General features: G+C 40.0%; 1 protein-coding gene across 8 annotated transcripts in view; it reads left to right on the forward strand.

Annotated features, from left to right (window-relative positions):
• The window catches only part of pou2f2b (POU class 2 homeobox 2b), an 86,845-nt gene that overhangs the window by 27,181 nt on the left and 38,980 nt on the right, over nt 1–20,684 (forward strand). For 7 of the 8 annotated variants that reach the window (XM_066683444.1, XM_066683445.1, XM_066683448.1 and 4 more), the window contains exon 1: nt 1,065–1,374. The exons of the other annotated variant lie outside the window; for it this stretch is intronic. In XM_066683444.1, coding sequence (XP_066539541.1) covers nt 1,281–1,374 — 94 coding nt within the window. In that variant the 5' untranslated portion in view covers nt 1,065–1,280. Of the gene's footprint in view, nt 1–1,064; nt 1,375–20,684 lie in introns of those variants that run through there. 8 annotated transcript variants of the gene reach the window in all.

Genomic DNA, 20,684 nt, shown 5'->3' on the forward strand with positions numbered 1-20,684 from the left:
TAAGAAAACTCCATAGGGGGTGGTATTTAGTGTGTGTGTGTGTGTGAGAGGGAGAGAGAGAGAGAGAGAGAGAGAGAGAGAGAGGGAGGGAGGGGGTGAATTGGTGATGTGATGTGTGAGTTGTAGCGGGTTTTTGCTCTCGTTTCAATGTTGCGGGCGGCGTGGAGGCGTTGAGGAGGGAGCAACAAAAAAAATACAGACCCAACAAAACACGCAGGCGGACGGACGGCAAGAAATAGGCAAGTGATTTTTCACAAGAAAAGAAACAAACAACAAAGAATAATTAAAAAAAAAATAGCAAAAACCTGGAGCGAGCCCTGTCCTCATGCTCGCGCGCTTTATTTATTTATTTATCTCATGTATTTATTTATTTATTTATTTGTCTATCGATTGATTGCGTTTTAATTACTGGCGCGCGCGTGGGAGGGGCGAAGGAAGGCGGGCGCGAGCGCGTTATTATTAGATTGCCTTATCTTTGCGTAAATACGTTATGTTTTACTCTACGTGTACGTATTTAGTTTGTATCGATAAAGGAGGTTTTATGTAGCGAGTTTTCAAACCAAAAATTAATTTAAAAAAACAACAATAATGAGGCTTTTTGCGACTTTTGAATGTGCGCTCAACTCTGTAGCGTGTAAAGAATGAAAAAATATTTTGTAGAAAAACAAGCTATAGCTAAAGACCAAATACATTTAGGAAACCAAAAACAAATGCAGCAGAGGTCCAAATAACACAATACGCTTTTTGTTTGTTTGTTTTTATATGACAAGAGTCAGGGTGCGAGCTCTAATCTCTCTTTTATTAAAAATAAACACCAAATAACCAAAGAAAATAAGCAAAGCAGCTTGAATATTGACTAATTTACCTCAGAACAGCGGTTAAACCCTTTTAAAGTCTAATTTAAAAGGTTACTTTTGCAGGGATGTGCATTTCTCAGCATACCTGAGGCATAACATTGCAAAAAAAACAACATAACATTAAAAATACAGTCTGTCCGCCTGTGTGTCCATATTACATTACTTTAGCAAGTCAGAGCCACAGACTTATGCACACACTGTATTTAAACGCCAAATAAAAACACCAAACGATGCCAAAGTCGAACACGAGCGAGGAAAAGAAGCAGAGGCTCAGCTGCGAAGAGACGGAGAGAAAAAGAGCGTAGAGAGCCACACGCGCGGTCCACGAGAAAAATATCTGCAGCAAAAGAAAGAAGCGAAGGAGAAAAAGGAGAAGAGAAAGAAAATAACACGCGGGAAGCAGCGGACGGAGACGGAGGGATCATGTTCGTGCCGTTGCCGATGCCTTTCGTGCTGCCCGGTTCAGACCCGCGCGCGTGGCGCCTCAAGTCTCCGCTGGCTCTGCGTACCCACGCCGGTAAGACGACGCCACCACGAAAACACACACATACACACACACACACACATCCTTCAGAACGGGCTCAGGTCTCCCCTTTCCTGCCAACCTCACTTTGTCTCCTTTTATATCCAGGAAAATTCCAGAAAAAACCAAAACGTTTTTTTTCCTTCTTCATTTTGCGTTTCTACGTCTCCATTTTATGTCTTTGTTTTTATTATTATTTTGAATTGGAACCACGTTTTGAAACGTGTTGGAGTTCATTTTCCTCTTCTACAATGAAAAAGGACAAGCATTCCCTCTAAAAAATAACCCGGGAAAATGCCATTGTTTTATGTATTTCGTAGAATTAGTTACGTTTCTCAAAAACAAAGCAAACCCTGGGCAGTTTATCAGGGAAAAAAAAAACCCATCACCCATCAGCATTAGTTCCTCGTCCTTAACTCCCAAAGGCTCCCCTCCTTTTTCTTGTCCTTCTCCTCCTCTTCATTTTTCTCTCTTCTTCGTTTATCTCTCCTCCTCCTCCTTATTTTTTTCCACGTTTTTTTCTCTCTACTGTACTCCTCAGCGAGGCTCCGGCTCTGTGCGCCTTCTCCTCCGCACTGAGAGCCTCCTAACCGGCCAGGCTGAGAATATTCATCCCAGCTTATCGATCCCGGGCCCGGAGATCGATTCCGGGGGGCCGGCGGAGAGAGAGAACGAGAGAAAGAGAGGCAAAAAAAAAAGTGTGAGAAAGAAAAAGAGAGGGTGGAACAGGAGATGGTGCCTAGAGCTCTTAGATACATTCCAGAATATCTGATTTCTGTTTTAGTGTGTACTTCATTTTCCTGTGGTGGATATAGGCCGGTGGAACCAGTTGAAGGAGCTTGGCTTGGGTTTAATGTTGGGTTGTTGTGTGTGTTTTGGTGTTACGTAGTGAAGAGATGGAGTGAATAAAGAGGAAAAGAAGAGAGGAAGGGTGTATGGGGTGTCCTCTAAAGACTCCCTCACCTTTAGCCTAGGAAAGAAGCATGCAGGAAGGCCGCTGATCCAGAGTGTAAGAGTGTGCGTGGGGCATGATCCAATGAGGCCTGGGCCTCTCCAGCTGTACAGCCACGATAAATGGGCTCTTATGAGTCACATTACAGTAGAAAACCAAGGGGAAACGACTCTTTCGCCTGTTGTCATACAGTAGACCCACCTTTATGAGTTTATAGTGGGATCCTGAATAAAAGAACGAGGCAGTGTGTGATGAACACTGTGGATATGGAGCTCACAGATGTCATATTTCAAATTTGTGTTTACTTTAATTTGCTGGATCTGTCTTTTTAGAGGAGCCATTGCTGTAGGAATCAGTTGCAGTGGATTTGTTCAGGTGTTTTACAGTGTAGTACAGAGACTGTTGGTGGCCTGGTCCTTGTGTTGCAACTGTTGCTATTTAAATAGTACATTTTTGCTAATTGCGATATGTAAACAATTAATTGTTCATCACTAATTGGACTATAATAAGAAGCAGACTATTCTAACGGTTCATATACAGTAACTCAACCCTCCCAAACCTGAACAAATCCAGGCTTCTCAGGGAACTTTGGAGGAAAGACCATGCTACTATTGGAACAGATTACCTTTTTCACAAGGACGGCTTGGCTTTTGTAAATGTTTCTCTCTCAAACATGACTTATTCAGCATGGTCTCATAGTCAGTCTCAGTCTCTCTCTCTCTCTCTCTCTCTCTCTCTCTCTCTCTCTCTCTCTCTCTCTCTCTCTCTCTCTCACTCACTCACACCCTCTCCCTCCAGAGATTAGCACAGGAGAGAGCGAGAGAAGGAGGAGTTTTACGCTGCTCTTCACTGAAAAATGGCGAGTGTCAGAAGCAGATAAAAAAGAGGGCAGAAAAAAAGGGTTGCAGAACAGTGAGGGAAAAGTAGGGGTGGATGACAAGGTGAAAAACGAGCCGGCATGAGGAAAACCTGAGTCTGAGGTTGGAGCCAGAAGTGGGGATCTTGAGCCGGTCGGGCCTAGGAGCCTTGCTCATTAAAGATGCGCATGTATCATGCTGTAAAAAATTTTTTAGTTTTCAGTGCCATTGTTGAGAACTCTTATATTTCACCCTTAGATCTTTGATTTTGTTTTTCTCTTCACGCCCTAATACAGTAACTTTAATGTGAGTATGAGCCCGGTGAACCATGAGCAGTTCCAGCTACAGCAAAACAAATGTCTGGTCCCGTCAAACAATACCATTGCTTGCTCTGAATTGAGGGTGGGGCATGCACCCACTAGTCTCCTTCATTATATCTCCTTCAGTTTATCACTTTATCTGCCTCTCTGATGTGTTTGCACAGTTTATAGTTAAATCTGGTTGGCTCTCATTGCCTTCTAGCCCTCTTTAAAGTTCCTATTTACAGCTTTGGAGGTTGTAAACACGATGTGACAAAATGGATGCAATGAGAACAATAACTTTTTGGTTACTTGAATATAACTACTGTCTAAGAGTTTGGTGTTTGGTGTGCTGTCAATGAGCATGGGTTCAAATCATTGGGTAAGAGTTGCTAAAAATGTCATTTTTGCCTTGACACGCTAACCACTAACAAAATCAGTAGCTGTAAAACCATTACCTTGTTTACTACAATGCCAGCAACATAACATAAATATGTATGGTGTATTTTCAGCTATTTATTTTGTACACGTATGATTAACAACTTCAAACATACCTGTCCACCGCTGTGGGATTCCTTTCTTTCAATGATGCACACAAGCAAGTGTTAATAGCGCCCTCTTTTGGAGTATCATCATTGCTAAACAGGAGTGAGTGAGTGAGTGAGTGATTCAAATGATGATACATACCTAGATGATGCCATTCTATATATACTTTAAAGTCTCAAGCATGTTTTTGTTTGATAGATTTGAACTTTTACTAGCTTTTGCATGTACTGACTAACATTATTTGAAAATATTTGATGTTTGTATAATTTAACACCTTAGTTTCCCTATGCACTGTGTGATGACATTGAATTTCGTAATGGTCAATAGAAATGTTTGAGAATTAATTGGAATAAAATCTTTTCATGTTTATTTACATGAGCTGCCAGTTTGGATATGTGTTTTTTTTTTCAAAGTTTCTATCAAAATACCTGCAGTTTTCTGAATTATCTTACTTTTCAATCCACAATAACTGAGGTTTTCAACAAATTGTGGTGAAACCTATTCTTCTCTACAAATAAGGCCTACTTTTTTTTGACATTTCTAATGTTTTGACTGAAAGAGAGAGCATCAGACAAAACATTGGCGCATTTAAGTGTTTACGTGTGTGTGTGTGTGTGTGTGTGTGTGTGTGTGTGTATAAATGCAACAGGGGAATTCCAGGGTTAAGATGATTGTCAATGACAAAATATCAGCTTGAGTTTGTTAGTAGCATAATGGGAAATCAATAGACACTAGAAAGATGTCAATACTGCATGCTTCTACACTCACTCTTTCTGTCTCTCTCTCACTCTCCCACACAAACTCTATGAATTAACACATAAAGGAAACTATTCCAGATTATGGTACGGGGTGCATTGTGAGAATTGGAAATATTGTTTCCAGATACTTACTTGAAAAACAATAGTGGACAGATGTTTAGATTCAACCCATACTTCAAAGTGATATTTAGTCTGAATTTCTACATTTAATAAATGCTTGTATTCACATTACCCTGACTTGCTTTGTTGATTGTACAAGAGTAAGTCTATATCCATTCATGGCAGCACAGGGTTTCTTAATTCTAATGGTTTATTTACAAAAAATGGAAATAAAAGGGGGCCCACACTATAGCCCTGAGGTACCTCAGTTAGATTTAATTGAATGTCAGTAAGAAGATTTGCCTTTAGATAAGACTCTTCACTTTTTCATTATGAGTATTTCAGCTTCTCCACTATCAGTTTAGGGTCAGTTACTTTGAAAGCAGTTCTGATATCAAGTAAAACCCTGTATTTCTGTCCATGCCTTCTTCCAGTCTGTCGTGAACTGTTTAAAGCCGTGCCGTGCCGGCTGAATGGCCTTTCAGGTTAGAAGTGCAGGTTGGAAATAAGTAGTAAGTTTGTCTGCTGACAGCTAATTTTGTATTTAGTTGAAAACAGTTGCCTCCTTCAGCTTGATAAATACTGCTAACATCCTGATAGCTCTGCTCTCGAGAGCTGTGGGGGCAGTCTTGCGGATTTTTTTTAGACGAGAAAAGTTTTCTTTTTGGACTTTCTCCCAAATCTGGGGAACATATAATTTGTCAAACACAGATTAAAAGTTTGGCACATAGAGTAGATGATGAGAGAGCTGCCTAGTTGCACTTTTGTTTTGGAGTTCTCAGTCTAGTTCCATCACAAGATTTACACCACTGTTCAAAGAATGGAACGAGGGAAAGTTTCAGCTTCTGTTACAGTGACAAGGCAAAATTCAATTAATAGCTTTTGTCCTTTGGGCTCATGTCTTGAATTATTGCTGATATTTTGTCGCACCATTAACAAGACTCAGAAAATGAAGTGTTGCTGTTGGAGTATATATCTATGATGGTAAAATGTTTCACTCAGTGAGGAATGGTCTTAGATTGTGTTTAGGATCACTGTGTATTTCTATTAGGGATTGAGTATTTTAGCCATGTTTGCTAATCCTATGTGGGGGACCTGCTCGGTGGAGCATAAACTGGTTTATTCGGTGGCTACAAAGCAATTTGATTCCTCATCTCATGAGATTTACTGTGTAGAAATAATAATAAAAAAAGTAAACAATCACTTTCATAAATATTGTTTGTTAAATATCAGTAAACAATGTTAACACTAGACGCATTAAATGTCTTTGATTTAATTTCCTAAAATCTCTTTTCTATTTATGTTTTATGGGTAAGGTAAGACCTGAGGATGATGGGTAATGCAGTGTCCAGCAGGCCTTTTATCAACACAGGGCATCGCCCCCAAAAGTGCAGTATAACAGAAATGTACGAACATAGTGGCCAATTTAAACACTCTGTACAAACATAAAGATGATTTCTACCGGGCTTTGGGAGAAACTAAAACTAGCTCAATACATTTCCCCAAAAAACACTCAAATACAAACTCACACACATTTGAATTCTGTGTTTACCTCCATGTTTTGAAATACATCATGCAAAGGTGTAAAAAATAAATTGCTTACATTTCCTTTTATACATCAATTCATTAAAACACAGTCAACACTGCTTGGACTTTTGAGCAGAATCAAACATGTCTCTAGATCTGATACTGTCCAGTTACCGGGCCGTCAGATGGATGAACAGATGAGTAATGGCGATTTTGCTTGAGGTGATATTGTTGACAAGATGTATAGGTGATAGAAGGCCAGATTAACAGATTGGTGAATGGATTGCTTTTTCTTTTTTAATAAAAAATAAAACACAGATGGCACAGTCAGAGCAATATGAGGAAGATGAAGTGATACGTTGAAGGCATAATTAAGAAGACCCTCCATAAGGGTTCCTGCTCACCTCACAGAGCCATAAAGGGACCAGATCTTTTCTTTGCTGTAGCGAGAACTGGTTATTGTTCGCAAGCCTCACACTGTACTCTTGTAAAATTTCTCATTTCTCGTAAAATTAACCACATAAAGTGATGGGATAAATCACAATTATTTTTTTAACACACACACACACAGGGGTGTCAGACATGAAAAATAAATTCTAATTAATATTAATATTAGACCTCATCGTCCATTTTGCCAGCTCCACTTACCATGGTGTTGTGTTTGCTCTGCATACTTTGTTTACCAACTTTCACCCTATTCTTCAATGGTGAACACCCTCACAGGACCACCACAGAGTAGGTATTGAAGTATTATTGGGGTTGTGGGTCTTGTTAGTGTGTGTTGGGCTCCAACGTATGAATGGGAGACAACAGAAATGTTGTAATAATGTCTTAGGGAAATAATATATCATTTATTTTCATTTAAAAAATGACAATTTTCACATTTAGAAGTCATTTCTAGTTGTGCTTCTAACACAAAATAATGCTACTAAGTGATAGAACATTATTTGGTGTATTCTACGTTCTGTATTTGACTATGGTTAATGTATATAGATATAAGAATAAGAGGCTGAAACCAGCATGTTTCATTTGTCCTCTTTGTGTGTGTGTGTGTGTGTGTGTGCATTTAGATAATGGACTGTGTGTAATAAATATGGCCATTTGATTGGGTTCCTCTTTGCCCACTGCCCCCTAAATCAAGAAGGTTTCTCTTCATTTCACTTCAGCTGTTCAGATTATTAATGACCTGCGCCCTGGTCACTTCTAAGGCCCAGCGTCTGTCCTTCTTTGTGTCTTTCACCTTAATTATTAGATGAAAATGCGTTATCTTCAAGGTAAAGTCAAGGGTATTGATACATAGTTTGTCCCTCTTTGCTTCAGCACGCTTCAACACATGTGGGGTCTGGTGCCGGTGATGGACGATTCTGTTCGAGATCTCAAACACCAGTCTTAACTGGGCTCTGTCAGTCAGTTCCACTGGTCCGCAGCCTGAGGGGCTCCATACCCCTCGCCTGCACTTGGCTTTGAGCGTGTTGACCTTAGGCACACGTGCAGCTGCTCCAGAGCCGCCCAATTGAGGGGGTGAGGGGTACTAAATGAGTAGTTGACCTCTTCCCCCATTTTGAAAGCTCGTCTTGTCTTTTTTGTTCTCCTTCTCTTCCTCCTCCTCCTCCTCCTCCTCCTCGTCCCTCCTCTTTCATGTTCTTTTGTTCTGCACTGTTGTTTTTTACACACACACACACACACTCCTTCCCAGTTCATACCCACCCAGAAGACTTATACCAAACTTGTATACTGCAGACCTCTTGACGTGTGTGTGTCTGTGTGGAAGCAGAAATTTGGGGCAGATTTATATTGTACATACATTATAAAACCATATTACATAGAGAAGCTTTAAGAGGAGCCTCTTTAGAAAGCGCCTTCCCTCACTTCCAGTAATTGGCCACATGCTGCCTTGAGTGACAGAAATAATCATCAATCAAATTAAGGTGGAGGTGGGGGGCTGAAGAGATGGAGGGAAGCCTGAAAAGACTGTTACTGCTGCCTGATGTTAGAGGCTTCTGTGATTTATCTTTTACTGGATTGTTTCCCTCAGCTAATGGAGAGTTAGGAGTCTAGCCCCAGGATTTTGATATGGTGTAGTGTTCCTACCTGAGCTGGAAACTGAACTGGACCTCTGTTTGCCGTGTGGATGGCAGTAGCATTGCCCACTTCCCCATATACCACCCACTATTGTGATAACTCTGGGACGCAATGCTTGGTCGCAGTCGTTGAGAAGTGGGGACCCTTTAAATTCCACTGAAATATGTGACTCATCCGTGCAATAGAGTTAGTGCTAGTTTATTATCATCACGGTAGGTGACACTGTATATGACAAAGGAGGAGGTTTTTGTGTTCTTTCCTTATTTTGGTCCTTGTCTCCCGCTCTCAGAGTAGCCTGATGGAGGGATTTTAAAGAGATTTGTGTGTGTGTGTGTGTGTGTTCATTGGCCGTTAATGAGCTGTGCTTGTGTTCGTCTCCGCTGGCCTGTCATAGCCCTGACACTGCTTATAGCAAAATCAATACGGAGAGAGAGAGAGAGAGAGAGAATGATGGAGGGACGGAGGGAGGCAGGGAGGGTGGTAAGAAGGGTGGAATAAGGGAGGATGCAGGAGATAGTGGTCAGAGGCAAGGGCTTGGTGATATGGACAAAATGCTAGCAATGTGATTGTGAATGAAAAGCCAAACCCATACGACTACGAACACACTCGTTTACACAAAAATACACATACATACACTTGCACTCACACACTCAGGGTTTATCTTACACATACACACACACACACACACACACACACTCTCTCTCTCTCATTTGGACATGCTACAAAAAAAAAAAAAAATTATATATATACACACACACACACAAAACCATTCACACATATACTTTATCAAACACACACACCACACGGCTCAGTTTGCTCTCGATGTGTCACTTCCCTCTGGAGCGAGGGAGGAAGAGGGGGGATAAGGGGATAGAGGGAAAGTGAGAAAGGTTCGGGGGGGTGAGAGAGGGGGACAGATAGCAGCATTAAAATTCATGACTTTTTTACTCTCTCAGCCAAAAATCAATAGTGTTTACTATGAATGAGCAGAACGACGGACAACAGAGAGAGAGAGAGAGAGAGAGAGAGATGGAGGGAGGGAGGGAGGGTGACTTCATTACCGCAGGCACAGACACCAGGGGCCAAGGTTAAAGAGAGGGAGCGAGAGAGATGTGGGTCTACCATTTATACACTGTGTCACTCTGCTCCCATTGACTCAAAGCCTTTAAAGAGTTAAATGCTCCAGACGGGTGACATTATTCAAATACAAAGATTGTCAAATTGATTGTTGCTTAGTCAGATATTCAGACAGGGATCGTGAAGTGTGTGAAAATGAATGAACTTGGTGATGTTACACGCTATAGAGCCGAGCGTCTTTCAGGTCCACGTGAGCTCTGCTTTAGTAAAACGCAGTCGGGGTTGTTGTCTATCACTGTATAAAAGAGCCCTAAACAGACGTAAGCCTGCACATCCTCTACCAAGTCACACAGGACTTCTGTGAGAAACAACGTGTGCAATAATGACTTCCAATTGCGTGAATACAGTGGTTTCATCGCATTTAGAATCCGCATTTTTATCCAAAAGGTTTTAGGCTAACAGTGCTCTCTCTGGAGGACATCAGGACATCTGGCTACGGTGGGCTTAAGATGGCCAGCGACTCTAATGACCTTTAGAAATCTCTCTCTCTCTCTTCCTCTCTCTCGCTCTCTCACTCACACACTCTCTTTTCTCTCCTTGTTTTGTAAAGCAGCGTGTCTTCTTCCATATGGCCGTACACTGTTTGATATTCAGACATGCTCATGAATGATGGAACAGGAGATGCTTGTCTTAGAGCCAGGTGGATGTGGGATGGGGCAAAATCTATGGGATTTCAAGCTGCATCTGTCTATAGAATCGCCTCCTCTCTACCATTAGGTGCTTTTGTAATTAAAGGGCCGCAGTTTTACAGTTTATTTTTTTTATATTAAAGGCTCCGTATTGAAAAGTTTCAAGCAGAATTCCGAGTCGACCGTTCACCTCCGGTTCCAGCTGCAAATAAAAAACCAGCCCTATTTGAATTCATCTTGGTCGTGACATCAGATTCTCATAGGATAAAGCCCTCCAGCTTTGGGCTGTGGAGCAGTGGAGCTGCTTACTTTGAACGGTGCTCCGTCCAATTCCGTTGGGATCAGTTGGCAACAGCAGCACCCCACCTAAATCACTAAAGCTGATGTGGCTGAATGGCATCAAATCCTTACAGGCATTTTGCGAAATGTAGTGTATAGCTTTCGCAAAGTAGAATCCGCTACTGCGTGACAAACTCCATATTGATACCCTTCATTTCAGAAGAAATCTCGGATGAGCAGGGATCCAAACTCCTTTGAGAAGGATATATTTGGCTGTAAAATTGGCCAAAAAAACCACACCCACTTGCAGTGGTAAGTGCATCATTAAATAAATAAATCAGCAGAAAATAAAATGTGAAAAATGATAATAAAAAGGCAGTTTATGTTTGAGGAGCAAGAGTCAGTGGTAGAAGAAGGTACAGACAAAAAGAACACAGTCAGTAGTGACTCAGTATTGTCCACCTCTACTGTACAACACACACACACACACACACACACTACCTCATATCTCTTTAATAATGGAATATTACCTTCCAGCTTGTTGCAGTCTAGCTCTGGGTTCTCCAGAACACAGAACCCATATTTATGACACTTTTATTCAGTATCACATGCCTCATAATAATTCTAGATAAAAGATAACGTTACACATATATTTGATTATTAATTCCACTGAAGAAATCATAGTAGTTTTTTTAAAACTGCCCTTTCAACCTTTAAAAAAAAAACCCTTTTTCTGCCCTCTCTAAATACAGGTAATTGACTGCTTCCCCTCATTACCTCTCTCTCTCCCTCTCTCTCTCTCTCTGGCCTCTTGCTCATTCCCTTTTATTCTTTCTCTCCCCCAGCCACCTATCTCACTCCCTCTCCCAGTCGTCTGTTCCCTTAGCGACCGTTTCCAAGGCGCCCATTCTCAAGGGCTGTGGGAGGGAACCTGTGATGTCACGCATGCATAACGGCACACCTGAAATCTTCCCCTCCCTCAGCCGGCTTAAACCCCCCCCCCCCCACCTCCCAAAGTACTGCACTTTCAGGACTGTATTAAGCTGTAATTTTGCCGAGGTGTTGAAACTTGTAGTTTGACTATGTACATGTCCATCAGCGCCTAGCCTTGGTAGTTTATTATCAATGGGATTAACCCACTTTCCTTAAACGGTGCCATTCACGCACTGCCCACTTTTCTGATTTTCGGAGTGAAACCACAGCAAAGTTGTTGGCTTTTTATTAGCGCAGCCTCTAGTTGTATATTGAAAGGTTTCCGATTCCTAAGAGGTTTTGAGCTATAATTTAATAAAATAATATTTTAAAATATGTTCATCATTGTAGAAATATTAACTAAATTCCGTAAATACTTCCTTCATTCTTGAATTATTGCCTTCATTCCCTAAATACAGACTTAGTTCTTAAAATCGATGTGTTATTTTTTAACGGTGTCCCTGAAATACCGTCCTAGGTGGAGAGACAGCCGCAGGAACAAAGGTATTAGAGCCGTAATGACCATTTGTCACCAGTGCCGCTGGTGTTTTAGGCTCAAATTCTTTGTTAATTCTGTATTTATTCATGGAAGGTCTGTGTGCTTGATGTTACTGCGGTTCTAATGAAGTGAAGCGGAGCTACAGCAGAGAGAGGATGAAAGAGGAATACAGACATAAGCAGCAGTAAAAGACGAACCTTATTATCTTTGTAGCTTTGTTTTCTGAGAGAGATGCTAGAGGAAAATAGGGTAGGGGTTAATCAAAGGATCAGTGATGTGCGTTGTGATAAGAAGGCATGGGAAAACAGGCTGCCGTGTTGTTTTCATGCGTAACGTGCAGTGTTTGTAGGGTGTTATAATGCCTTATGTCTTTAACCTGAGTGTGGATGCTCTGTAAAGCAGCTCTTTGATAATTCACACCCTGTCCTTGGTGTATCTGTACATCTGATTGATATTTAACAGGTAATTTATCAGCTTGAACATGTGTGTGTGTGTGTGTGTGTGTGTGTGTGTGAGAGAGAGAGAGAGAGCTTTCACCATTTGACCCTGACTTGTATATTTGACTTAAAATAAGTGCCTTTTAGAGTTAACCACATAATGTCAATATGCTACAAACACAATATTAATATCATATAGTATTTAACACAAGTTTGGACCCTTCTAATGACAGCTTTTAAGCTATCACATCCCATACTGAGTACACACTAAACTCAATGACGGTGCCTGTGTCCGAATTAGCTGTTTATTCATGTTTTAAAGTCACTATTGAATGCCATTTATTCTCTAAGTGTCTAAATAATTAAATTTGAGCATGATTCTGAGGGCACTACCATCTCATACAATTCACTCGTGATTTACTGTAAATATCAAAATGAAGTAAATAGTGCCTCACTAAATAGCACAATACTAATGAGGGATTAGGGAGCCATTTGATCACAGCCAGTGTTTTATTTAAGAATATTGTGAAAAAAATAAAACTAATAAATTAATAAAACTATCCCCCTCCAGAAGTTGATTAAAACCAAAAATATTTTTTTTGTTTTCTAAATGATATATTTAGCAGTTATTTCCAAGAAAAAAAAACCAAAATGTCGTAAAAGTGGCTTATATGTGTCCCTACAACTATGAAAATGCATTTTGTCCTTGCTTCTCACCCCTCTGCAACCTGCCTACAGCTTAAGAGCACCACCCCGTGAGTTGACAGGATTGGTTCCTTAGGTTTGTGATGTAAGAAACTCTCACAGTCTGAATTCATGTTTTTTTTTTGAGACTGTCTTTGGAAATTGGGTGAAAAATCACATCTCAAAATGGTTCTGAAAGCAGCGCTGCCATGGAGGAAGAATGAATGTAATTGGTTAGCAGCCAAAATGCATGCATGAACGTGATTGGTTAACATGCCCAATATTTGTTAACCAGTCACGTTCATCCCTGCCATTTGGCTGCTAACCAGTTACATTTGCTCTTCCTCAAATGCAGCACTGCTTTCAGAACCATTTTGAGTAGTGATTTTACAGATGTGTGTCTTTGGTGCACTGTAGTTTATATCCTCCTTAGCTCCATGAAACCACCAGTGGTTTCAGACTAGTAATTGTCACATCCTCTGCTTCATAACATTTTTATTTTTTAAGATATATGCATGATTGAGGTGTCATATGAAAGCTAGAACTGCGATCTTTCATTTGAAGTGTAATGTATGTAAATATAAAGACAGATAATGAGAAATCTGCCTCAAGCAAACCATGTGCAATCCTTATTTTTTAAAAAAATATATTGTATGAAGTTTTTATTTTATGTTTTATAATAGAAAATGCACATCTATCATGCAATACCATTTAACGGCCAGAAGAGGCACCCTAACCATTAATTTAACGCCTTATTCAAGGTGATGGAGCACTGTTTAACACCATTTTTGACACTTTGGATATTTATTACCACGGTTTTTCAAAAAGGACTAATATATACATTCCTAATGAGTCCATTTTGGCTTGTTAGAACCTAATAATGCCCAAAATGGCTTTTCACAGCCCAAACATAAACCAGGAAGTGTGTATCTGAAGTAATTTATGAAACAAAAAATTTTTTATGAAAAAACAAATTTCGATTCCCAACAAAATACTATGAAATACCACATGTGATCCTCGATTTAGACTTGAATAAATATCAAAATAACTATATTGGGAACACTCACAACATTTTCTGGTAAAATTCTATAAATATAAATTAAATCAACATGTGGATCACTGTTGAAAAAAGGGTGGAAAAAAAACCCCAAAAATCTGTGAGCGTCTACATTTTTTGGGATTTAGGAGTTAATTGGAAGCATATGTAAATTATATTAGGATCAAAAAACATATTTTTCTACTTTAAAGTGTCCTTTTACAAAAAAAAACCAACTATTTTAATTTATTCCAAGTATTTAGAAAGTAATAGTCATTCAAATTTGGAAATTAGATATTTTTGGGAAATTCAGAAAAATAACTAGTGCCAAAAGGTTAAAAATAGGAATTGCGAGTGATAGAGTGACCACACGGACATGCTAACAGTGTAAAAAACTGGACTTTGCCTGTAGGGTTAGCCGACTTGTGCTTATGCTGTCAGAAATGTCTGCATACGTCTGTAGTCTGAGGGTAAAGGAGAAGGGCTGATCGTACATTAGATTTTTGGCCAAACTCTCACTTCAACACTCTTTCTTTCAGCCACCCACCACTAGACTACAACTGCTGCAAATGCATTACAGCTTAGATCATATCTGAGTATACAGTATATTCCTATATGTGGTTTGAGATTAGATTTTCTGGCTGTATTATGTGTCACAAACCTCAAGCCCTGATTTCTCACTGACCATATTGCTTGGACGTCTAGCTGCAGTGGAATCAGAGCATGTCAGTCGTTTTCTTCCAGCAAATCAAATCCCAGCAGAAATGAAATGAGATGAGGGACTGTAGTCTCACTTAAACTTTCAAATGCCTCGTATCTACACTCTGTAGGATTCAAATGGGGGCAGCCTTGGCCTAATGATTACAGAAGCAGATTGGGACCAGAATGTGACCCCCAAAACTGGCAGGAAATTGGGCCGGGGGAGTGAAGGAACAGCGCTACCTCCTCCCTCAAACATCCATGGCTGAGGGGCCCACGAGCAAGGCACCTAACCCAGAACTCCAGGTGTGAGTGTGTGCCCACTAGTGTGTGTGTGTGTGTGTTTTCAATCCCAAGGAGATGTTAAATATGGAGAACAATTTAGTTGTACATTGCACAATATACAATATTTATCACATTTATCACATTTGTATCATGTTTATGGGAAATCCAAATAAAAATAACTACATTTATAGTCCTTTCTCCTTCCCTCGTCATCTCAGACCAGCCTCAGTGTGTCAGGGCGCTGGAAACAACATTCTGAAAGGACCTGGATTTGCCACCCCTGACACCTGACCGCACTAACGCTCTAAATGAATGCAGTAGAGGAATAAAATTAAAGTAGGTCAAATATTACAATTAATAAATCAGTTAAATTAAATTCAAATTAGAATAAAAGACTAATATGAAATAATAATACAAATGAATTAATAATATAAAACAAACTATATTTTACTTTGATTACATGATTACAACTGCCTCCAGGAACAGTTTTTTTTTTCTATTATTGACTTAACCAGTATAAGGGACTTTCTAAAAGATTGTAGTTTCTTGACAAAGCTTTGTTTTTTGAAATCTTGAAAACAGTTAGTGTTTACATCTTTGAAAACTACAAACGATTTGATTTCCTCTTCTTTAGTGTCTCATAGAACATTTTTGAAAAAAAATTGATGACGTTCCCTTTAAAATCCCTGGTGTTGTGCTCTTTACTCCATGTTTGGTCAGTGGAGAATCAGGAATTATTATTATTTCACTCTTGCATGTGTGAGGGTCACGGTTACTAGGCAACGAGCATCTCGGTGTGTAGATATGTGTTCTACTCCTCAGGGGAGCGGAAGAGCAGCATGTGTGTTTTTTTCTGTGTGTGTGTGTGGAAAGGGGTCAAGTTGGCGTGAGAGGGGGATTAATGTTTGGGGGACGGAGGGTCTTCAGGCTGTGTGAAACAGGCCTCATGTTGTTTCTCCTCTTTTGAAGCTTTTGTCTCGCAGATTCACTCCCTTTTTCTGAGGACGAGTGGAGAATGTCCTGCAGCATGCCCCCAGTGTGTGTTCACACACACACTCACACACACATACACACACTTCTGTGTCATCCATTTTTGTCTCTCAGGTTTCTCTTTTTCCATGTCTAGGAATTTGTAACTTTGCCTAAGGATGATCCTCAGAGTTCATCTTGGCCCCATTTCAATGCTTTAATTAACACATACTTGCAAGGTTAGCTGTGCGTGCTATTAGATTAGCCATACAAACTGGGAAATGTCTTCACTCTGTGGCCATCTGTACCCGTACAAAACCAAGGTAATATGTCTTTAAATAGGGAAAGGCCTATAACATATAACATATATATAAAAGAAAAAATATGTAGTACCAAACCATTAGCAGTTGTTAAGGGGAAATGGTGAGCTAACCATACACTAAGAGACGTTGATAGATCGTGTTTTATTTCAATATCAGCCCCAAATGAACATAATGAAGTCCAAATAAAAGTGGTTTTCAGACATTAAATGCAGTGCTTTGTAATGATTTTTGGTTATTTACAGTATCCACATCACTATTTGCCACAGTTGAGTTCATCAGAACGTCAAAACAAGAAAAAGAGTTATAACAGCTCTCTCAGCCACCTCACACCAAACGACTGAGATGATGGGAGAGCGCTGCAACTCCAGCAAGACTCACATGATTTTATTCCGACTCTGGAAATGTGTCTGCAACAGTAAAATTGCTTGAAAAGTCATTTGTAAGCTGACAAGTTTGCCTGCTTTCGCTAACACTCCAAAAGTATTCACATATACTGTATATATCTACAGCATTCCTAATATTAGCGACCTAGCTTTGCTATCGCAACAAGTTTGCCTGCTTTCGCTAACACTCCAAAAGTATTCATCTATATATATATATATATATATATATATATATATATGTGTGTGTGTGTGTGTGTATCTACAGCATACATTTTTTTATTCGTTTTCCTGAAACATAGGTTATTCCTAATATTAGCGACCTAGCTTAGCTATCGCAACAAATTGTGGCCTCCTTTCTTATTTAATTCTTTACTTCGTTTTCCCCTCTTTTTGTCTGTTCAGGTCTGTTCCTCTTTCTGTTGAACAACCCTCTCTCTCTTTCTCTCACTCTCTCTCTCTCTCTTTAGCACTCAAACTCTCTCTATCCCACCCTCTCTCTCTATTGATCCACTCATAGTTTGTTCAGTTCTTCACTGTGCTGCCTCACTTTAATCAATACAGATAATTGTCTGCCCCCCCCACCAGTTTCCTCTCTCTATCTCTCTCTCTCTCTCTCTCTCTCTCTCTCTCTCTCTCTCTCTCTCTTACTCTGTGTGTTTTTATCAATGAACTCTTGCCCCCCCCAAAGTCTGGATTCCCTCAGTTTTAATGACAGAGGATGTCTTTCTCTCTCTCTCTCTCTCTCTCTCTCTCTCTCTCTCTCCATCGATTGGCGTGGGAGCGATCGACTCACACGTGTAAACACTGTTCACGCTCTTGTTGCGGTTTAGCTGTTCGACCTGCTCCCACGCTGCCATTGCTGTAGAGGCCGCTGCTCTGGTCTCCGGGCCAAGACATTTACTACTTCCTGCTTTTGGCACTTAACACAGACCTCCCCTTTACAGTCACATGACCTTCACGGTCATCCCACTAATAACCACCAGTTAACATCCATTATACACCATTTTGTCTTGAAGGCACACGGTCTCATAACTTCATGATCTCACCAAGTACATTACTTACGTGATTCAAACCAAATGGAAGCTCAGGAATATAGATCAGTGACCTTCAGGTATCACAGGTAATTGGATTCGTGTCCACAGGGCAATGACTTAAAAATGTATTAAACACTGGATATTTTATGACGCAGCCAATCTTTACTGCCATTGTGTGCCTTTTTTATTTTTCTGAACTCATTATTATACTCTGCATATGTACATTATTGCCCTATCAAAAAATACAAATACATTTCTTTTCTCTGGGAATGTAAAAAAAATTAAATATACAATTTAATAAACATACCCCAGTTTATATATCGTCCCTCTATAAATAAAAAAATGCATCTCAAAATAGTAGGAGACACTGTCATATCCTGATAGCTCCCTCATCAATTACCATCAATACCCAACTGTGACTTTGAAAAACAGGCAGGCACTCAATCACTTTAACTGTTTATATTGGTACTGGTACTGGTACTTAATCTCCTCATCAGTACCTAGCTGTGACTCTTTAATAGAACCGTACTCATACACTTTATTCATTTGTTATACCATTATATTGCACTATTGTTTACATTGCCTTGTACATCCAGTATCCTACCTCCCAATTAGGTTATTGTCTTTAGTCAGTGTCCCATTGTCTCGTGTACGTCTATCAGTCCTGCACTTGTCTTCTGTTTGTTCACTTTCATTCATTCATTCATTCATTCATTCATTCATTATCTGTAACCCTTATCCAGTTCAGGGTCGTGGTGGGTCCAGAGCCTACCTGGAATCATTGGGTGCAAGGCGGGAATACACCCTGGAGGGGGCACCACTCCTTGACAGGGCAACACACACACACATTCACCCACACAGACACGGGGAGAACACACCACACTCCTCACAGACAGTCACCCGGAGGAAACCCACGCAGACACAGAGAGAACACACCACACTCCTCACAGACAGTCACCTGGAGGAAACCCACGCAGACACAGGGAGAACACACCAACTCCTTGTTCACTTTCATATGTTTATAAACTTAGTTTAGTTGAACTTAGTCCATTTTGTTAATGTTAACTGCAACTTGGAGAGGAGAGTAGTGTAATTTCAATTCTTTGTATGTCCTGTACATATGCAGAATTGACAATAAAATACTACTTGACTTGACAAGGAGGAGAATACTTTCTTAACATTCAGTTGACCATCATGAAATGTTCAAACAATGTGAAGGAGAGCAGCTGTGTTCAGTTCATGTGGTAAACTAAACATTTCTTTAATGTGATGTTATGAATGTAACATGCTAACTGAGCTGCAAAATAGACTGTTTTCTGACTCTACATCTGCTTATTCAATCTACAGTATTTTAGCTCTGCTCATTATCAGTGATGTTAAATGGAGTACGTCAGCTCGGGCCGCTTCGGAACAAGGCAGAGTCACAGCAGGGCTTTTACGTACCAGTACTATAACAACAACAGCCTGTTTTACGTAGTTAATGTCTTGTGCCGGACAAAGCACAAGAAAAATGTAGGATACGAGCCCTCTAAAGTACATGTATCGTACACTCTTAGATCTTAAATACCTTGGTGTATGTTGTTGTTGGTGTTTTTAGTGGGGGGTTGGGGAAGGTTTAGTGTTTGTCCAGAAGCTGGAGCTTAAAAATCAGTGATTCCTTCTAGAAGGGAATTATGGATGATCAGTTTGACTCCAGGGTGAGACCGCAGAGGAGCGTCCCACTGGGATATTTAACACACGACAGACACCCACACAAACTCAAAGGCTTAGTTCCTTTCCCCCCTCATGTCCAACAATTCATTACATGCTTTCTTAGTGTGTGTGTGTGTGTGTGGTGGGGTGTTTTCATGCACCTGTGTAGTTGTGTTGTGTCTCTGTCCCTATGTTTTGACTCAACAATCTTTTGTTCCTCATAAAAGGGCCTAGTGCAAATACAATATTTCAAATATTGAAACTGAGAATGTTTAATGTTCTTTGTAAAATATATGACCATTTTAAAAACCAACGGTCTTTTAAACCTTATTCCTTGAATTAGTAAGAAATAAAATGTTTTCTGACGATCAATAAACACAAGTTAGGAACTCAAATTCCACTGTATTTATTTGTTTGACACTTTCATAGAGCTGGTGCTTAGCCTTTAAGATGGAGTGAGATGAAGTGGAAAAATGTCATGTGGCAATTCTATATCAAGCAAAAATGAGAAAAAACATTTTACCCATAAAACCACAGTGACTGGTCTCCTCAGTTCCCACATGTTTACTAAGAAACAGTGGTAAACATCTTATTATTTTCATTTACAAATATGGTTTAAATTATTTGCAAATAAAAAAAATACAGTTTACCACAGTGAACTGATCCAGCTCAAAGACACTTAAACATGGTACAGACTAATTTATTAACACACATTTGATAAACGCAGTCTCACAGCTCTGTGGCCAGGTTTAGACTCCACTACACAGTTGAGCATGCACGGGTGTGCTTTGTAAAGTGGAACAGGAAACACAAACTCATGTGATTCTCAGTGAAGTATACTTGAAAGTTCAACAGTTTTAATGTGTAAATATATTATATATATATATATATATTAAAAGCAAATTCAGCATTTTCCTAGAGAGAGAGAGAGAGCAAGAAAGGGAGGTAAATGGTTCTGTGGTCGTTGTGAAAGTTTCTCTGATGGGCGAGTGTGCGTTTCCCCCTTGCTCTGGGCCCCGATCGATACCAACTCTCAGCAATAAAGCTTTCCTCTGTCATCTCCACAGAATACAAAGCAGAGAGAGAGAGAGAGAGAGAGAGAGAGAGAGAGAGGTGAAAAGCTGTT

Source organism: Hoplias malabaricus, chromosome 10, assembly GCF_029633855.1.
Source record: "Hoplias malabaricus isolate fHopMal1 chromosome 10, fHopMal1.hap1, whole genome shotgun sequence".
Lineage (NCBI taxonomy): Eukaryota > Metazoa > Chordata > Actinopteri > Characiformes > Erythrinidae > Hoplias > Hoplias malabaricus.